This window comes from Garra rufa, chromosome 18, assembly GCF_049309525.1.
Source record: "Garra rufa chromosome 18, GarRuf1.0, whole genome shotgun sequence".
Lineage (NCBI taxonomy): Eukaryota > Metazoa > Chordata > Actinopteri > Cypriniformes > Cyprinidae > Garra > Garra rufa.
Genome location: NC_133378.1, coordinates 13,505,590 through 13,526,844, shown reverse-complemented (window position 1 = coordinate 13,526,844; position 21,255 = coordinate 13,505,590). Strand labels below are relative to the sequence as shown.

The window sequence follows — 21,255 nt, the reverse complement described above, 5'->3', positions numbered from 1 at the left end:
CCAATGTATTTTTGGCTATTGCTATTACTACTTTTGTGAAAAACAGACCTTCAAAACTACCACTATATATTAGGAATATATGTCAGATTTGAATATTGATGTATTTAAAAACTTAGAATCATATGTATATTAGAAATTACCTTTTGAAATGAACTTTATAACTTGAGCTTTGGCAATGTAAGGCTTTTTGTCATGGCACTGAAGCTTGTTGACTGTTGACTCGTGTAGGACCGTGTGTTTGTGCGCTGTGTCAGATGAGTGGGCTGGTCTTCAGAGAGAGACACTTCACAGCAGTCTGACTCTCACTACACTCTCAGTCTCTACAGAGGAGAACAGCAGGAGAACAACTCAGGATACCCACTAAGACAAGAGAACAACTTTGGGACGGGAGAAACTCCGTGAGAGCCGGATCCGACTGAAGGAATCTAGCAGGAACAACTTTACCAGACTTTCTGCAGCAAACTCCATTTCAATCTTGTGTTCTTAAGTTTGCGCTGCTGGAAGACAACAAACACAGCCAAACATCATTTCTATCAAGACACTTTCGTACTGGAGTGATTTAACCTAAAAGAACAAGGTAAGCAACTTAACATAAAATTGAGATTTAGGTATTTTATTGAGTAGAGGTTTTAGTTTTCCCGTTCATAGCAAATGCACGCAGGAGGAGATGCGTTTAAAATCTCTCTTTATCATTTGCACCGTTTTGAGACGCTGCTCAGATGTACCTGCCTTTGCATTTCCTAAATGCTTTCAAGCCTCATGAAAGAGTTGAAACACTTCTGCAGTCACGGGGAAACGGAGCGGGACTCCCCGCGCTCTTTGAACCTTCTGCCAGAACAAGAGCGGCGGGCTTTTGCGGTCTGCAAACTCCTGGAAGTTAGAGATTTCAAACACCTTTGCATCAAGCCCGAGCTCGCAGGCTCTTTTAATGTTCGTCTGGATCTCAGAGGAGGTGTGATGGGAGTTTTTGGACATTGTGTTGGAGACGCGGTTCCCATGCGCTCCCATCCGCCAGACGCAATTCATCACAACTCGTCCTCGCCCTCTCAATTGTGCGTCTGTTATTCAGTCTTTCATAGTGTTAAATGTCGCTGTCTCCGCTGAAGAGAAACGCTAAAAGGGAGTTTTTCTTTAGATATCTGTTTGCTTGTAACTTCTGCAGACCGTAACGCATAAAAGCACCTGCGAGATGCGAAATTTTGGACCGTGTCTGCACGGTTGCTTTACGAAATTATCTGTTTAGAGAGATGAATAGTTTGACAGGAGCAACTTATTACACAAGGCAACGTTTTTCTTTGGTTTAAACAGCGAGAAGATCGGTATTTCATAAATGCACCAAGTTTATTTGTCAACTTAAAGATTTTATGAAGAGTTTATGAATTAATAATGGAAAGTGTGTTTTAGATTAAAATGCTCAGTTGAAGTTTCAAGCCGTTTAGCCTACACATTTTCTTCCTAAAACACAAACAACCATAATTTAAGTTGTTTCAGGAGTCAATATACTTGTAAGAAATGTACATATTATGAAAAGTACAACTAAGAAATCTTACAAATTTCATTTTATTCTCTTTTTAGCTTAGCAGTTCATTTAAAAGGTCTTTAAAAGTGCAATTTTATGTGTGTTAATGCAAGCCCATAAAACGGCATTACTAATTATTATAAGAGAATAAAAACAGTTTTGTAAACTATTGCTTGTCACTGCTTGAAATTTCACATTGGCAGCATGCAGTGAGATCTGGTTCCCATTTGCATCCTTTTCTTTTGTGAAATTGAATAGTAAATTGTGTGGATTTTTTAATCTCTCCTATGGGATTGCGAGGATTAGCCTCCTATCAGACGCAAACAACTCTGAAGTGGATTGCTGGCTACCTGATGTGGTTCCTGGTGAGAGTGATATTTTTCTCTGGGCTGGGAGACGTAATGAAAGGCAGACTGAGAATGAGGGAATTTGAATAACTGTATTTAGCGGCGAGGCCAAGCTGCACTGCCTCCCATCCTCTCTCGGAAAGAATGAAACAGGAACAAAAGTCTAAGAACGGGAAGGTCTGTGTTGCATAGCGTATCTAAACCCTTATTTGCATATGAAAACTCTGGCAGCGAAAGAATTCCGCCACTGTTGCAATAGCCATTTGTGTGTCCGACGGAGTGACAGTCCGATGCGGAGATACAGTCGTCCTCACGCTGGTCTTTGTGGGGTCTGACGTGACTGTGTGTCATGTCCTGTTGAGGAGAACCAGGGATTTAATTGCAGCTTTTCGAACTTTTTGTGACCCCCTGCTCTTTCATTTCCATATCTGTTTGTTCGCAAAGCTTCAGAGCTCAAATGCAGTTTGAGATGATTCATTCAGCGAAACGCGCAAACAACGCCGCTCACACAAGACCGTTTTCGTTCTCGGTAGGTAGATGATAAATAAACGGCAGTGGCTTCTTTATTTTCCCTGCATGCTTGTTTGTGCGCTTCCTTAGATATGCTCGTATGGGTGGGGTGAGGAGGACAAATTGTCCCTCGAGTCTGTGAATATCTGTGAGATCTCAAATTCTTCTGACAAAGACAGCCACGAAGTGAACATCAGTCAGGGGCCTTTCCTTTCAATGGTCTGTTTGTGTGGCACTTGGAGAAAGTGGCCCCTACAACCTCAGCACAGCTGCTGAAGAACATTCCCAAACATTGTACTAATTGGAAGTCCTGAGATAAAGACCTGTGTGAGGATACTGGGACATCCCAATCTGGACACCCTAGACTTCATTAATAATCTCTTAGAGATGTTACACTTCACAGCTACTCTGTGTGTGGTTAGTATGCATGTTCTCACACTCTCAAATGTGCCTCAAACGCACAAATATCTTCAGAGATTTTAATCGACAAACGCTGTTCTGGCTGCTGGCCAAAGTAAACAAGCAGCAGACAGCTAAGTGTCCACGGTTGAGTGCTGGACTTCAGCTCTCAAACCGGCTTCTAACAATTAGTCATTGTGCCATTTGGCTGTCCAAGTGCACCAGTGCAGCTCAGGATTGGCATAAAGACTCAGTCAAAGTACATGTCAGGCACCTCAGGTTTAAAGTGCTGATCTCATTTATAAGAAATCATAGCATTTGAGGTGAGAATAACACATGGTGGCTGTTTGCTTAGACACTTGTTCATTATTCAATACCAAATACCACATAATGAGGTAATTTGGACACAGTTGACGCTGCCATGTATGCTCCTGAAGGGCCAATGTCCTTAAGGGTTTAATTCTAACATGCCCCAACACACTTGCCTGTGGCTGTATCCGAAAACGCCCCCTATACCACGGCTCTTGAACTTGTGGAGGGCTAGTGTCCTGCAGACTTTAGTACTAGCCCTTATTTAACACACCTGTCTCTAATTTGTAAGCAATTCTTAACACAGTGATTAGTTTGTTTGGGGTGTTTGATTAGGGCTGGAGCTGAACTCAGCAAGACACTGGCTCTAAAGTTGAAGAGCCCTGCCCTCATGTACCCTCATTCACTATTCCCTACAAAACTCATCTAATACAGTGGTTCCCAACCACGTTCCTGGAGCCCTCCCCTCAACACTGTGCATTTTGCAGGTCTTCTTAATCAAACACACCTTATTCAACTCATAAGCTTAGTAATAGAGACTCCAATACCTGAATGTGCAATTTAAGGGGAGTTCAAGGAACGTGATTGGTACTGCTCTGACAGGGCCGCTCCTGGCCAAATGGGTGCCCTAAGCAAAAATTTACTTTTGTGCCCCTTCTCCCAAATATTACGGAAGGAAAAAAAAAAAAAAACACCTACTATAGGGGCCAAAATAGAACTTTATTCAAATAAAAGTAAATACATAAATAAATTGTATCATTTATACATTACAATTGTAGCTCTACAGCAAAAAATACAAACTAAAATTACACTTTAAATAAAACTTTTAAAAATGTGAAATCTTAATAAAATAAACAATAATAAACTGAAATAAAATCAACACTGTCATCTGCTGGAGCAGTTCAAAATTTACAATAAAGCAGACTTTGACAATAAAGCAGACAAGGGTTATGATGTCCACATATTTTTGTTGAGGAAATGATAGGAAAGATTATGTGGATATTTTAAATGTTTGGTCAATATTAAACAAGGAGTTTGATCATCATGTAAGTGTAACAACTGCATTTACCAGGCCTTTGGTGCCCTTTTCAGGCATTTCTATTAAAATTGTAATGTAAACTGTTAATTTTGTATTAGATTATGTATTTTAACACTGTTATTTAATGACACCATATGGTCATTATTAATCAATAATCATAATTGCCTCTGTGTTTTAATATAATGCATTTTAAGTCACTGTGTTTACTTAGATCTGCTTTTATTCATATTAAGAAAGATGCGTTAGTCGTGAAATTATTACCGACATTAAAACACATTATTAACGTTGACAGAATAAAATAAAGTTTCACAGGATTATGAACGCACCTGAAAGTGATACACGGGCTTCATCTTGGGCTTTGGCCAAATAGGCAGCCGTAAACAGAGGTGAGGGCGCGTTGCGGCGCAGATGCTGCACGTCATCACATGTGCTTACTAGCCTACTCTGCGCTTACCGTAAAATGCAATATATACGTTTATATTTTTATATTTTTGTTTATTTGTATATGTATATTATTAATATTAATTTATTATTATAATATATAAAAACGATTTTTTTTGAGCAGCTGGGATGGTGCCCCCCTGGGAGTTGGTGCCCTGCGCAGACTGCGTACTCTGCGTATAGGGAGCGGCGGTACTGTGCTCTGATATAGCCCACTGAATGAGTGAATGAAAACAAATGAGTGACTTCAGACACTGAGAGCACCGGTAATGCTGCAGACGGCATCTTTTGGCGAGATGAGGTAATTCATTCACGTGATGCTCACAGTTCATAGGTCATTAAGTGTACACTGGTTGTTCATTTGTTATTGAGATGCATTATGGGATCAAATGACTGCAGTCAATAATGTCCACTATGGTTCCAGACACCACTAGCTATGGCTGTGCCATCAAATAGTGCAATACATCAGTGGTTCCCAACCATGTTCCTGGAATAATTGTAATAAATGTAATAATGACCTTAATCTAGCTTGCGCCAACTGGTTGTACACGGAAGCAACTCTGAGGATTTTGATATAAGCCAAGAGAAGACTGGTTTTCCTTTGCTAAAGTAAAGAAACTTTGCTTCCTTTGCTCCCGTTAACAAACACAACTTTGACGTCCTACTTCATCTGTCTGGAAGGGCTTCACCGTACGACCAGTTGGCACAAGCTAGATTAAAGTGATTATTACATTTTAAATATAGACTTTTATTATTACAAAAATGCATTGATCCACTACAGGAGGCCTTTATTCAACCACCCGGAGCTGTGTGAGGCACTTTTTATGCCAGGATCATTTTTAATATAAATCTGATCGGATTTGTCTGAAAGAAGGAAGTCATATACACCTAAGATGCCTGGAGGGTGAGTAAATAATGGGCTAATTTTTATTTTTGGGTGAACTAACCCTATACGGTGTATTTAATTAGAATTGGAGCCAAACTCTGTGGAATAGTGGCTCTCCAAGAGCAGGACTGGACAAAACTAAACAAAAATAGAGATTTTCATTGAATCTGGTTTATTAATATCATATTTAAGCGGGATACACCAAAAAAAAAAAAAAAAAAAAAAACCTGTGTAGCTTGGCTTATTGGTGTAGCAGAACACGGAGTGTCAGAGTAGATTGACTAACCACTGACTCATCAGAGTTTCACTCAATAAAGCTGCTCTACAAAATTCAACATTGTCCCCATTGTGTTCCACTGTTGAGGTTGGTTTCTTTTCCTCCATCTTTAGCTTTCCAACTCTGGCTCCGTATGTATGCATGACAGGGCCGTGAGGAGCCCAGGGGACGAAGCTCACAGTAAATGTCTGTTCAGAGGTTTCGAGAAGCGCTGACAGAAGCTGAGGGAAACTCACCCATTCTCCAGTTTCAGGGCGTCGTGCCTCTGCTGAAACAGAATCTGAAATGTTTCCCTTATCTCTGTGGAAATGAAGGCTTTTGCAGCTCCTGTGTGATATAGGAGAGTTCACATATGTGACACTGAGCTCCATAGGGAGCAGAGCCAGTATGGAAACTGTGTGTGTGAGTAAACGTGCAGTCATACATGTTTAAAAAGCGAGTGAGACAGAAGTGACATCCCCCACACAGGTTAGCGCGGTAATGATGGCTCTCCGCTGTTTGTGGCCCGGGCCGCTGGTGTTTGATTGACAGGTGGTAGCTGCTCTGGTGCGATGTGTGTTTTCACCCTGTCAGTAGCGCTGCTTTTCATGCACCATACATGTGCTACTCATCTGTGTGTGTGAGTGTTTCCTTGGCTGAGCCTTGTTAGTCTCTGTCTCACCTTGGTGAATTGCACGTTAACACTTCCTTTGGCAATTAATCAGTCTGATTGAATCATTTAACGACAGGCTGATAGAATTATCTACTCCTAATTGTTGATCAATCAGTCAGACTTTGCTGTTGCCTAAAGCCTCTAGACTCCCAGTGGAGATGAATGGTTATTTTATCTGATTTGGATAAACATATTTCGAAGAGAATGACATTTCTGTCTCTCGAGAGATAATTAGAAGAATTGTAACCAAACGGAAATTGTGTTTTCCAGAGTGGAATGCGGCCAGATGTTTCTGAAACACCTGACACTAGATTCTTGTAATGCATTTGCATTGCCGAATTATCTCTAATGGCTCTTTAGATCGTCGAGCGATAATCAAGGAGGTTAAAACGACGTTATTTACTTAAAGTCTAAAGAGTAAGCTGTTTAAATAGCACCATTGCATTGTCGTTTTACTTGCACGTGAAGTGATTAGGAGCATTTCAGGGACGATAATTCAAACATTACAGCTTGTTGCGTTCAAAGGGTTTAAGCTGTTTAACATTATGAACTTGACTCTGCGACCTTCCCGCAACACACTCTCTCCCGAAACCACTTCAAGGTCCAATTCATCACACATCGCAGATTTGTACATGGTCCATAAGTGATCCGGGACCCGAATGAACCCGTTTCCGTCACAGAAAAAAAAGTTTGGTAAAAACAAATGAATGCAGAAAAAAATAAAAAAAGAGCAAAACAAAGTTGACACGATTGCGGCTGACTCTGCCTTCAAATTATCCTCCCCCAAATTACGATCAGACATTCTCCCCAGCTCTAATTAAACATTAGCTTTTATTTGTTCCAGATGAGGCTTTGTTTTGAAGTTTTATTTTAGAAAGAGAACCCTTTCTGCTCTGGGAAACACAACTGCATCCAAACCTGATGGAGCTGCAGAGGAAATCCGTGTTCCTGTGTTTGCTTTCTCCTCTTGGTTATAAATTGGAATTTGAAGCAAATGTTCTGCAACCACATCCAAAGAGATACAGTATTATAATTCCTACCCAAATATCGTACATACAAGGTCGCGTACAAGGTCCTCCCAGTCACAAACTATACTTTTAGCCCATTTGTTAGTCCAGTGAACACTGACAAGCAAACTGTTGATGTGCACCCAAGTTTGGACCAGGAACGTATCCACCATAAGTATATCTCCATCTCCTATGCATATTTAGCAATGCAAGATGAGAGAGCATCTCTTTTAAGTGACAATATCCTATTACACAATCAGAGCACAAGAGAAAGCAGTGCTCTCTTGTTGTGGCAGATAGAAAAGAGGAAATGCATGCATGATAAAAGCAGCGCTTTGTGTGCAAATGCAGTTAAGTACATTTTGTGATTGGCCAAAGTGAAAAGCCCAAGTGTAAAGGAGGGGGGAGGGGGGATGTGATAATGTGCAACTTTTAAAAGAAAGGCAAGAGGAAGGCACGTTAAAGAAAGAGAAACAATAGATGAAAGTGGAGAAGGAGGAGAAAGAGAGAGTAGTATCTGAGCCTTGGCAAATAAAGAGTGAGTGAAGGAGGTCAGGGAAAGTGGGTATAAAGGCAGCAGGAGAGGAGGGATTCCTGGAGAGGTCATTAAGAGGACAAGCACTCGCTTGCTGTTAATGACAGTGGAGTATCGCTCTAATCTGCCATCATTAGCCTGATTATATCAGGGGTTTGGGCTTTGCCTTCAGCTCCAATCAATGGCACCAAATCAATAGAAAGAGGATATCATGTGATCCCTGCAAAGCCAAATCCATCCTAGAGTGTAGCCCAACAGAGCCAGAGCCAGACTCAGACCAGCACAGATGAACCAAGTTCAGCTCTTCCTAAACCACCTCATCACAGTATAGATGAACATAGTCCAGCTCAATCACATTTGTGACCCTGGACCACAAAACCATTCATAAGTAGCATGGGTATATTTGTAGCAATTGCCAACAACACATTGGTTAAAATGATCAATTTTTCTTTCATGCAAAAAATCATTAGGATATTAAGTAAAGATCATGTGCAGGAAGATACTTTGTAAATTTCCTACCGTAAATATATCAAAACTTATTTTTTGATTAGTAATATGCATTGCTAAGAACTTGATTCGGACATCTTTAAAAGCGATTTTCTCAATATTTTGATTTTTTTGCACCCTCAGATTCCAGATTTTCAAATAGTTGTATCTTGACCTTATATAGCCCTATCCTAACAAATCATAAATCAATTGAAAGCTTTTTAATTTGGCTTTTAGATTTATACATCTCTTTTTTTTTAATTGACCCTTATGACTGATTTTGTGGTCCAACCCTAGTTAGGCATGACATGTCACCAGATTCTTTTTACTAATGTACACTACTGTTTTTTCCCCAAAGAAATTAATGTTTTTGATCAGCAAGAATGCATTAATTAAAAAATAAATAAATAAATAAACAAACTAACAAATAAATAATAAACTAACAAATAAATAATAATCAGCACAACATTGCAAAAAAAAGAGGCTTATCTTACTTAATATTTTTGTCATGTTTTTAGTCAAAATATATAAAAAAAATCTTAAATTAACATGATTTTACTAGATAAGCAAAATGCCATAAGATATTTAGTCTTGTTTTAAGAAAAATGCACTTAATTTAGTTTTTTTCCCCCTTGGAAACTAGTAAAATGATCAGCCAGTGGGGTAAGTAAAATATTCTTAAAACAAGAGTATTTTACTTACTCCACTGGCAGATATTTTTACTGATTTTAAGCTAACTTAATTTAGTTTTGTCCCCCCTGGAACTAAGACTAAATATCTCATGTCATTTTGCTTATTTAGTAAACATCTTAATTTAAGAATTTTTATTAAAAAATATAATTTTGACTAAGAACAAGACAAAAATACTAAACAAGATAAGCATTTTTTTTTGCAGTGAACTGTTTTTATCATTGACAATAATAAGAAATGTTTCTTCACTGCAAAAGATGCTTTTCTTACTTAGATTTTTTTGTCTTGTTTCCAGCCAAAATATAAAAAAATTCTTAAATCAAGAAGGATTTGCTAGACTAATAAAAAATGTCTTGTTTTCAGAAAAAAAGTACTCAAAATTAAGTGTGTTTTTGCTTGAAACAAGAAAAATTATCTGCCAATGGGGTAAGAAAAATAATCTTGTTTTCTGTTTGAAATAAGATTTTTTTTGCTTACCCCATTGGCAGATTATTTAGTTTGTTCTAAGCAACAACATCTCTTAATTTTAACTTGTTTTTTCTGAAAACAAGAAAATAATTTTCACTTGTCTAGAAAACCCTTCTTGCTTTAAGAATTTTTTGATATTTTGGCTGAAAACAAGACAAAAAAAAAAAAAAAAAAAAAAAGCAAATCAGCATATTGATGATTTCTGAAGGATCATGTGACACTGAAGACTGGAGTAATGATGCTAAAAATTCAGCTTTATATTACAAGAATAAATTACATTTTACAATATATTAAAATTGACAACAGCCATTTTAAATGATTGTTTTTAGTGTATTTTTTTAATCAGATAAATCAACCTTAGTGAGCAAAAAAGTAACGTCTTTTAAAACTGTTGAGAAATCTTATCAACCTCACACTTTTGAATGCTAATTTATATCTACAATTTTATATCTCTTATTAAATAAGTGTAAATAATACAAAAAAATACACCGTTTGTCATTAGAAATGCAATGAAAAGTGCACAGGAGGACATATGCAGGAGATTGGTGAGAAGGAAAATCTGTGAATAGTTACAAGCAGGTGTTTAACACTAATCAGACATGGATATTTGTGTATTGTGAGCTCGGACAGTCTACGCACGGTGATTAGTGAGGGGACGTGTGTGTGTCTGTGTATCTTCAGTGAGCAGATGTGTGCATCTGTGAGTGTCTCCGAGTGCCTGGATGTTCTCATGAGTTGCTGACTGTTGCTTGCGTGCAGTATCAACCGCCGCATACCCGTCTTTTACCCCAGCTGTGCCGCCCCTTGAGTTAAAAAAGCAGCAGAACTTCAAAGGTGGTCAGTGAGGACATTAATTTGAATTCTTCATCCCAAATCTGCTGTAGTTGGGTTTGTTTGTTGAAGTGGGATGGTGCAATCCAGTGATTTAGCTAAACGTTAAGAAGAATTTGTTGTTCTTTAAGAATAAGGACATCATGGAATGATTTAACTCCGTCCTGCATTAGAGTTTTCAAACAGTCATTGACTGCTACTGATGCTTTAATTTGCTCCATTAGAGATATATTGATTCTCCTACTTTAAGAATACATATAATCAAAATCTGAGTTTAATTAATATAATTAGTACATATGTGTTAGCTTTGAAGTCTTCTATAGGATTAGCATACTTCTAAACGAACTTCTTTGTTTTTTCGTATGGGAAAACAAAGCACAAATATCGATGACTCATCCTGCACTAAACAGATTTTTGTCCAATCAAATGCTCTCTTGTCTGCCCTTCCCCTAACACCAGCAGATAAATGATAAAAGCAGTGACAGCCAATCAGAATCAATCCCATAACTGCAGAACACTTTTAATTGTGCTTTGATGTGGATGTTAATATAGTTGATATGAAAAAATAGAAAGAAGACTGTGCTTAAAAGTATAGTTCACCTAAAAATTAAAATTGGATGTTTATCTGCTTACCCCCAGGGCAACCAAGATGTAGGTGACTTTGTTTCTTCAGTAGAACATAAACAAAGAGTTTTAACTCAAACCGTTGCAGTCTGTTAGTCATATAATGGCGGCCAATGGAATCCACAGCTTTGATAGTAAAAAAAAAAACATACAAAGACAAAACCAAATTAAACCTTGCGGCTCGTGATGATACACTGAGGTCTAAAGACACCAAACAATCTGTCTGTGCAAGAAACTGAACAGTATTTATATTATTTTTTACCTTTGATACACCACAATGTCCAACTGTCCTGAGCGCGTTCACAACAGACTGCAACGGTTTAAGTTAAAAATCTTTGTTTGTGTTCTACTGAAGAAACAAAGTTACCTTCATCTTGGATGCCCTGCACTGTAAAAAAAAAGGTAGTTTTAACTTAAAAAAGTAAGTGTTAGTGCTGCCTTAAAATTTTAAGTTTAATCAACGTAAAATGTTTAGTTGTACTATGTGGAAACTTGGATATTTGAGTTGAGTCAACTTAAAATTTTAAGGCAGCGTGAACACTTACTTTTTTAAGTTGAAATCAGATAAACATCAAATTTTAAGAATGAAATACCATTTTTCTGTTCAGTCACTGTCAATGTCTCTCTTTCTCTCTTTCTAGGATGACGTGGATGTGTGGATGTTATGGTTTGGTGTTGCTGGTCTTGGGGGTGATGGGACAGAAACTGCCCACGCGTGATGAAGGCCTCTTTCAGATGCAGATCAGGGATAAAGCTCTGTTTCATGACTCTTCTGTCATGCCAGATGGAGCCGAAATCAGTGGATACCTGTTCAGAGATACACCGAAAAGGTGAAAACATACATCACACAAACAGTTAAACACTTTTCTTTACATGTTTGCAATTATATAGTTATGTAAGTAATTAAAACTACTGTATACTCTTAAAAATAAAGGTGCTTCACGATGCCACAGAAAAACCTTTTTTGTCTAAATGGTTCCATAAAGAATCTTTAACATCTGAAGAACCGTTCTGTTTCACAAAAGGTTCTTTGTGGCGAAAGAAGGTTCTTCAGATTATAAAAAGGCAAGAAAGAGATGGTTCTTTAAAGAAGTTCTGACTGAATGGTTCTTGTGGAACCAAAAACAGTTCTTTTATGGAATCACTGTGAAGAACCTTTTAAAGCACCTTTATTTTTAAGAGTGTATATTAACACAACCCCAGTGTTTAACCCTATACATAAAATACATGAATACAAATAAAAAACTTTTTAATTAATGAAATTACATTTTTATTTTATTTTATTTTATTTTCCTCAGAGGTAGTTTCAGATTTGATTATTTTTTACTATCCTCTTTGGCGATGTTAGTAGTGCAGAAATCACACACTTCTCTTATATTTACGATCTTCTGTGCTTTAAATTGTAGACATGCGTTTTCCATGTTTTTAAATTATTCTTCATGTAAACAAATTAAGTTCTGGGACGGGAGGGTATAATCATGTACATTTGTGGAAATGTCTTTGTGTGTGGGAACAAGAAATATGGAACCTATTATAGCCATAATGCATCAGATGAGTGTGAGACATGCATTATGAATGAGATCCTGGAAACTGTGTGTGAGTGTATATTTGATGAAGCATTGTTTCGAGTAGCAGGTGCACTCAGATGGACAAATATCAACCGTGTTCACCACGTCCGTCAAACTGTACCACATGCGAGGTCTTAGCAAAAGACTACAGGGTTATTTTAGCTGTGGATCCTGGATGAATTAATCACAACATACATTCCGCAGATGGTCGAGGGCTGAGCTATTCGCAATTTAAAACGCTTTATAGTAACAACGAATCTCCCCTTTTTTCGTTTGATGTCCGTGCCAGTGATTCTGTAACGTCCTGTCCAGCTAATGAACTGCAGTGTTCTCAAATATAGCTGATTACACTAAAGTCTAGTGTACATCTGTCATAATTATTTTACAGAATGTGGAGTTGAAAGGTGTTTCTGCTCACAGAAGGACTGATTAAAAGCTCAGACTATGTTTGGAGTAACACAGTATCATGCTACTTATACTCATTTAGCAGTATATTTATGTACAGGAGATATTTCAAGCAATCCCTTACAAAAAAAGAAGTTTATTCAAGTGTGCTATTAGTAACTATAAAATAGGAAAGTATACTTTTAGTCTACTTTTTATGTACTTTTTAGAAATGGGCTTTATGTACTTCTCAGAAATATACTTAAAATTACATTTAAGTATACCTGACTTAAAGTCTAATATATATTTAAGCTATACTTGTGCTCCTTGAATCTGTGTTTTCATTGTTATACGGTAGGGGGCACTAGTATACATCTTCTGTACAGAATTTCCAAAAAAAAAACACAAGTAAAGAAGAAACTGAAACAACAGATGCTTCCGCATGTAATCTAACAAGATCATCAGACATAAAACAATATCAAAACTTTGTAATGTTATGGAATAAAATGTTGACCAATGAAGAGGCAATAAGGTAATAATTCAAGTATGATGTAAAGTTCACTTGCAAGTATACTTGCAGTATAAAACTACTAAACTAGGAGTTTACTGAGACTATACTTCAAATTGTACAAAAAATGCATAAAAACGAATTTAATTAGCAAACTATGAGTATACCTATAAGTTCACTTTTAGTATACTTGCAGTACAAACTGAAAACATAGATGTTAACTAGTTGTGTATTTAACGTTTACTACTGTTATACTTAAAGTATACTTAAAAGTATACTTTTATATACCAGAAAGTGGGCTAATTTAGTCCCAAGGAGTATTGAAATAGTGCACTTAAAAGTATACTACTAGTACACTAACATTGGTATACTTACTACATAAAGTATACTTAAAAATATACTTGACCTTTACTTAAGTATACTTAATAAAATAAAGTATACTTCTTTTTGGTAAGGGTACAGTAGATATTTCAAGCAATATCTAAACACAATTGTAAAATTGCGCTGAATACAACACGTAATGCTTTTACACACTATTTTTTAAAAGTAGTAGTAGGCAGTATTCAGTCTATACTCTCCATTAAGTAGTAGGCTACTTATTTCAGTACAAAAATAGCATTAGAAATAGTCAACAGCGGAAATACACTAGCTGCGTTTGGTGTGCCTTTTATAAGACATCTCCCATGTGCAACGCATTGTCAAAAGTATGCTAATTCAGTGGCAACACTGTGCTAAAAACGCTAACAAAGCTAGCGGAAATGTGTTGAGACAGCAAGGCTAATGTAGCAGTGCTGTGTTTGGGGAATATGGTCCTAATTCGGTAGCGGTCTCTGAAAGGCCAGCTAGTTCTAATTTCAGGGTATTGTGTCTTGGGACAGGTTTTAATATATCTCAAGTACTTTTAAAGACGAAACATGACTGCAATCAGGCGGACTAAATTAGCAACACCATTATACGTAACCTTGCTAAAATGGCAGGCTTATACTTAGGGACTTGTGGTTCTTTCAAGCCGTAATGTGGAAAGTATTGTTATACACCTTGTTATGTAACCATTTATGTAATTTTATGCTAAAAAAGTGCATGTGTTTATCTAAAAAGACCTACAAATATAATTGCCTGCAGATGGCAAGTTTTCACACTAAGCACATCTGCTGTACAGGATACTATGAGTCAATACAAAACATGCTAACTTTCCTCGCTCTTGCAGGTACTATTTTGTGGTGGAGGAAGACAACACTCCTCTGTTGGTGACGGTGACACCTTGCGATGCTCCTCTCGAGTGGAGATTGACGTTGCAGGAGCTCCCAGAAGACCGCAGCGGGGAAGGATCAGGTATCCGAATTAAATCTCCCAATCGATGTTGCAACTCTGCAGTAATTTAAGACTTGTTGTCCATGTAAACATCCTAAACTATTATTAGAAAACCTGATCTTAGATCTGTGGAACAAGAGACCATCTCCCAAAGCCATTCAATACAGCTTAAGGATTAAAGTAGACAGTGGTATCTCCTTCCACTTATCTCCAAAGGATTAAACTTGATTAGGAAGGAAGTCATTCCTAAATTAGAAATCATTTTGAGTGTTGAGGATTAGGAATTTCTTTTTGTGTGTCGATTAGATGTAAATTAAACTGAAAGGATTAAAGGAATGATAGCATTCATGGAAATATCTTGGTTCTGTTCCAAAACCTACTGAGCAGCCTTTGTAGGCAGCATTTTAGGCTCCAAATGTTAAGGATGTCCTAAAATACAGTTACCTGTTAAAGGACTGTGACAAATTGGGGATAATTAGCTAAGAGATATATGTGACCCTGGACTACAAAACCAGTCATTACTGGTTATTTTTTTAATTATCTGAAAGCTGGATAAACTTTCCATTGATGTATGGTTTGTTAGGATAAGACAATATTTGGTGCAACTATTTGAAAATCTGGAATCTGAGGGTGCAAAAAAATCTAAATATTGAGAAAAGTTGTCCAAATGAAGTTCTTAGCAATGCATATTACTAATCAAAAATTATGTTTTGATATATTTACAGTAGGAAATTTACAAAATATCTTCCTAGAACATGATTTTCACTTAATAGCCTAATGATTTTTGTCCAAATCGATAAAATCGATAATTTTGACCCACACAATGTATTGTACAGAATGGCTGGTTTTGTGGCCCAAGGTCACATATCTATTAAGCCTAAATTATATTTAGAATTTATTCTATAGTAGTATTGATTAAAAAAAGTGTGAGTTTATTCTCCCTTGTGGCTTGTCTGAGGAGCACTGTTTGCATTATGTCGGGAATGCTTATGTCGTGAATAGACAACAAGGGCGCTCTACATTTTGGAACAGAGTATTAGTGTTTGCAAGTTCTCAAACTGATTTAACCAAAAAAAAAAAAGTCAAAATGAATGTCCTACAGATGCCCCCCTCGGAAAGTGTAATGCAAAAATAACTCTAGATTTGTTTGAAAAGCAGCACGGCTGCAGGTAAATAAATGTTTTCTATGAAGTACTGTGGAGCGTGTCCAGTATGGGTCAGTGTTTTCCACCGTGGTCAATCATTAGTCCTGTTAGTGCGTCAGTGTGTATTTGTGCACCCCGTGTACCAAACTTGTGTGCTGATGCACTGCATCTGAACGTCTGCAGACATAAAAGCCTAAAAGCAAGAGTGTAAAAGAGTCAAATGGAGTGAATCTTGTATAGGGATAAAGAGGGGTGAATCTCACAAAACCTGCCAAGAACATGTCCAGGTGACCCCAAAATGGAAAAATCCGTAGTGAAATGTGACCTAGACATGCTTTCAATCACAGAGCCGTACCATTCCTCCTACTGTTTCCATCAACTCTGTGTACCGTATGCAAGCAAAAAAAAAAAAAGGTTGTGACCGGTGTTCGTCTTCAAAGCAAAATTCTCTCTTTCAGCTGTCCTCCCTCCTCTATTGCTCCCGTTCATGGTACTTTTCTCGTTTCTTCCCTTTTCCCATCACCCTCCCTCTTTTTCCATCTGGACAGTATCTTAAAAAAGAAATTAATAAAGTTCTACAAAACACCCTTGTATTTCACTCCACACATGGAGGAGCATAGCGGTTTCAGTTAAAAGTGGGTCTGTCCGCGTGTCCGTGAAACCTAATGTATAGGACCAAACGGGGCTAAAGCTGTTGTGTCAGAAGCGTGTGCGCAGAACATGTCCATGTGTGAGTTTACATGAAGACACGAGTGTCTCTCTGTGAGATGGCAAGCTTCTCTGATCATCTCTGACTTTTTGTGCCGTAATGAGTCCCAGGCCCTGGGTTTTCTTCCTTCCTCTTAGTCTGTGGCCCAGTATGGTTGTCCTGGCTGATGAAATGCAGAGACCCCCATCATTCACTGCGGTACAGTTGAGTTTTACGCAAAGGATTTAGATTTTCTTTACACAATGTGTAATGATTGTCCTGCTACGGCATGACTTGGTTGTGATTGGGAGATCCTGAAAGACAAATCATTCACAGTTGATGATATCCACCTTTAGACTCATTTCCTTGCTTACATATGCATTCGGTCATTCACAGTTGCAATAACTCAAACACACACACACACATACTCTGGTAGGACTGGACCTTCGGAAAGAATGTTTTAAATGAGATCTCTTCAATATTTCAAGACAGCAATGGGATCAAACAGAAAGCAAATGAAGACTGAAGTGATTGAATGAAAACTGGAGTTTTGTGGCTTTAAGTCAATGTCTGTCATTTTGCAACCACTGATGTACCATTTCATAGGATCTCTAGGTCTCCTGATTTCAGATTTTTTTTCCTGAGAAAAGTTTTCCTGTAGTACTCTCGAGTTTCAGAAAAGAGTTCAATTCAAGATCTGTATCTATCAGTTCTTGCACTCAGTGGGAATCAAACCCATGACTTTGGTGTTACCAGTGCCATGCTCTACTCTACATAAATAATATGTGTCAACAGTTGTCTCATTTGGGTCTATTTAATTTCAGGAGACACATCTGAGGCAAAGTTGACATTTCTAACATAAGTGAGAACTCCATTTAGTCCAGTGATAGGCAATGTCTGTCCTAGAGTGCTGTTGTCCTGCAGAGTTTAGCTCCAACCCTAATCAAACACACCTGAAAAAGCTAATCATGGTTTTCAGGATCACTAGGGCTACAAGCAGGTTAGTTTTTTTTAGAGTAGGAGCTAAACTCTGCAGGACACCGGCACTCCAGGACAGATTTTGAGCTAAGTCAAATTTTTTTCTGGTTAATTGCAGTGCTACATTATAAATGAAATGCAAACAAGGACATGGAAGCGTTTGTAATTTTTGTTATCTTTTTTTGAGGTACAGCAGTCACAGTAAATAAATACTCACGCGTGAGTCTTTTCCCATGTTTGCGGAATATATCCACTGGGAGCCGGTCTTTGAGTGCAACGCGTGTTCATTTAGTTCTCTGGCTGACAAACATAATATTATGTTTTCTCGCCCAGCTGAACGGAGAGAGCTTGGAAAGGAACTCAAGGAACAGTGAAGCCACAAGGCGTCTCTGTGTAGCTTAGAGTTCCCAGGGAAGGCAAAGTGAAAGTCACCCTCTGATGTGTAGGGTTGTTTGGATACAAAACATAGCCGTCAGCAGACGAGTGGCTAACGTCCACCAGAGCAAGTAGCTTCCATTGACCTTGCGAGGATTAAGACATTAAACGATGCTCTTTTTGTTAAGATGGAAATTGCTGCTTCTTTTTCCAGCAGTGTTAATGGGGGTGTGGGGAGGAAGTGGAAAATAAACAAGTAGATGAGAGGATTTGGAGTGGTGAGGGAAATGCGTCATTATGTGGCAGTTAACATTAAATGTCTCAGTCATTGATGTTCAGAGAGAGCTTAAGTGTGTACATCTATTTGTTCGACAGTTTATGTGGCTTGTGTTTGTGTGGTTTAAACAAGTCATCATTCAAAAAGTGTCTCCAAATAGCACCAAACAGATTTACCCTCACAGAACGGGCCTTGTTTTTGATGTTTGTGGTTTGTTCTGTGGGAACGCTTATTTCCCCATCATCTTCTGATGTTCTGTGCTTGTTTCTCAAGGTCTAATTTTGCAAATCTCTCTGTGTCTTTTGTGTCCCAGGTGAGCCAGAACCTCTAGAACAGCAGAAACAACAAGTCACGGCCAACGAGGGGACCGAACTGTTTACTTACAAAGGAAATGATGTAGAGTCGTTCATCTCCACCAGCTCTCCCTCAGGCTTGTATCAGCTGGAAATCATCTCCACCGAAAAGGACAGCAACTTCAAGATGTACTCTACTACAACTCCCGAGTCTGACCAGCCATACCCAGAGCTGCCTTACGACCCCAGGGTTGATGTAACTGCGTTGGGTCGTACTACCGTCACGCTGGCCTGGAAGCCAACTCCTACTGGCTCCATCATGGGCCAGCCGATCCAGTACTGTGTGGTTATTAACAAAGAGCACAACTTCAAGAGCTTATGCGCAGCGGAGGCCAAAATGAGCTTGGATGATGCCTTCATGATTGCTCCAAAACCCGGCCGGGATTTCAGCCCCTTTGACTTTGCTCATTTTGGTTTTGTCCCATCTGAGAATGATTTCAAGGATCGTTCCCTCACCACCAACAGAGCTCTGAGCAACAAGATGAGTCGCTCATATATCCCCAAGCCCAAAGTGGCAGACATACAGAAAATCTGCATAGGCAACAAGAATATTTTTACAGTGACGGACCTAAAACCAGACACACAGTATTACTTTGATGTTTTTGCTGTCAACACAGGCACCAACATGAGTACTGCATACGTGGGCACTTTTGCCCGCACCAAGGAAGAGGCCAAGCAGAAGACTCTGGAGCTCAAGGATGGGAAAGTAACCGATGTCTTCATTAAGAGGAAAGGCAGCAAATTCCTTCGCTTTGCACCAGTGTCCTCTCACCATCGAGTCACGCTCTTTGTCCATGCCTGTCTGGACGCAGTCCAAGTTCAGGTGCGGCGTGACGGGAAGCTTGTTCTGTCCCAGAATGTGGAGGGTGTCCGTCAGTTCCAGCTTCGAGGAAAGCCCAAAGCCAAGTACCTGATTCGTCTGCGGGGATCCCGCAAAGGTGCCTCCACCTTGAAAGTACTTGCCAGCACACGTGCCGGAGGCAAGCAACCTTTCCCTGCCCTACCTGAGGACACCCGTATCAAGGCCTTCGATAAGCTGCGTACCTGTTCGTCCGTCACCGTGGCTTGGCTTGGCACACAGGAGCGCAACAAATACTGTGTTTACAAACGCGAAGTTTCCGAAAGCTACGGCGAAGAGCATCGGCGCCGAGAGCAGAACCAGTGCGCTGGTCCAGAGAGTCGTCGCAAGTCTGAGAAAGTACTTTGCAAGTACTTCCACAGCGCCAACCTGCAGAAGGCAGTCACTACCGAGACCATAACAGGCCTCGAGGCAGGAAAGAGCTACCTCCTGGATGTTTACGTGGTGGGACACAGCGGCCACTCAGTCAAGTACCAGAGCAAACTGGTGAAAACAAGGAAGTACTGTTAAAAAAAACAGACTACGAAGCACAGACTCTGCACAGAAGTAAATATATTATATATATAATGAGAAAAAAGAAGTTTATTTAACTCGAAGTGATATTCTACTAAGGAGAGTTTTGCAGACTGACTACTTGCGCACAATGCTAATGCTAACGCTGCATGTGTTGCGGTTACCGAACTGCCTGTAGAGTGAGATATCAACCTCTGTATTTATGTTTACATTACCGAATCGAGTCTGGCGCTCTCAGGCGACCCTAGGCACCTGAAGGTTTGTTCTCAGGGGGTGCCATCGCTGTTGCTACGCAAAGAGTCCCCGTGCTGCATCCTCAATGCCATGGAAATGGGAGTTTGGAGGAGTTGCAGTTCTCTTTTAGCCACTGCATGCACCATTTGTCTGCCTTATGTCTACGTTCAATTTGTTTGTTCGTTTTTGTTTTTTCATGCCATCCATCGCAGAGGTAGCTCCATGACTCCTTCTCTCCGCTCTCCTGCCCTGTATTAAAAAACATGGTTTAGAAGACTCTTTAAATTATTTCATACTTCTTAATGTTTTATTTTTTTAACTGTTATTTTTTTGTTATTGACAAACAGTTATTAGTGATACAAATGTGTTTTAAATCTATATGAAAGTCAACGTTGTTGAAGCGTTTCCCCTCTGTCAGTTTGTGTGTGTGTGTATAATCTCAGTTTGTGAATCTGGTGTGTAAATGTGTCTCATCTCTGTGTCACTTGTACATATTTTCTCTGCCAATATTCATGTACATAAAACACTAAATATAGACATCTGTAATCCCAGCGGTTTTGTGTTTCTCTGCCAGGATGATATACATGCTGGAAAATATCCACATGAATGAACGACTGAAAGTATATGTTCTGCTATGAAGTAAAGAATCTTTCACATGACTCATAGTAGTGCATGTCAAGAATACCCAAATGACCTATTACATTTGGCAAAAACACACTGCATGGAGTACTGTATCCCACAATGCAATACACAATATTAGCCACAAAGTTGTTCTTGATTATTTGATTGGACAGCCGAGATTTAAAACATTTTTATTTGAAAAACAAAAAATGCAAAATAACTCAGTACTTCCTGTTTTACACGCATGTGTTATTGCTGCATACATATTTTACAGTACGTGTACATACAGTGTACTTACTCAAGAAAGTACTGGTAGTATATGGTAACTACGTATATGGTAATATGGGTTAAGGTTAGGTTCAGGGTTAGTACCTAGTTAGGGTTAGGGTTAACCCAGAGCAGGACTGTAAAATAAAGTACT

The 21,255-nt window shown here is 38.8% G+C and overlaps 1 protein-coding gene across 1 annotated transcript; it reads left to right on the top strand.

Annotated features, from left to right (window-relative positions):
- The first annotated feature begins 331 nt into the window (after window positions 1-331).
- ndnf (neuron-derived neurotrophic factor) lies at window positions 332-20,872 on the top strand. Its single transcript, XM_073823374.1, has 4 exons — window positions 332-577; window positions 11,662-11,850; window positions 14,688-14,812; window positions 18,568-20,872. Exons 2-4 carry the CDS (start codon window positions 11,663-11,665, stop codon window positions 19,974-19,976), a joined length of 1,722 nt encoding a protein of 573 aa, XP_073679475.1. The 5' UTR covers window positions 332-577; window position 11,662; the 3' UTR covers window positions 19,977-20,872.
- Window positions 20,873-21,255: the final 383 nt, after the last annotated feature.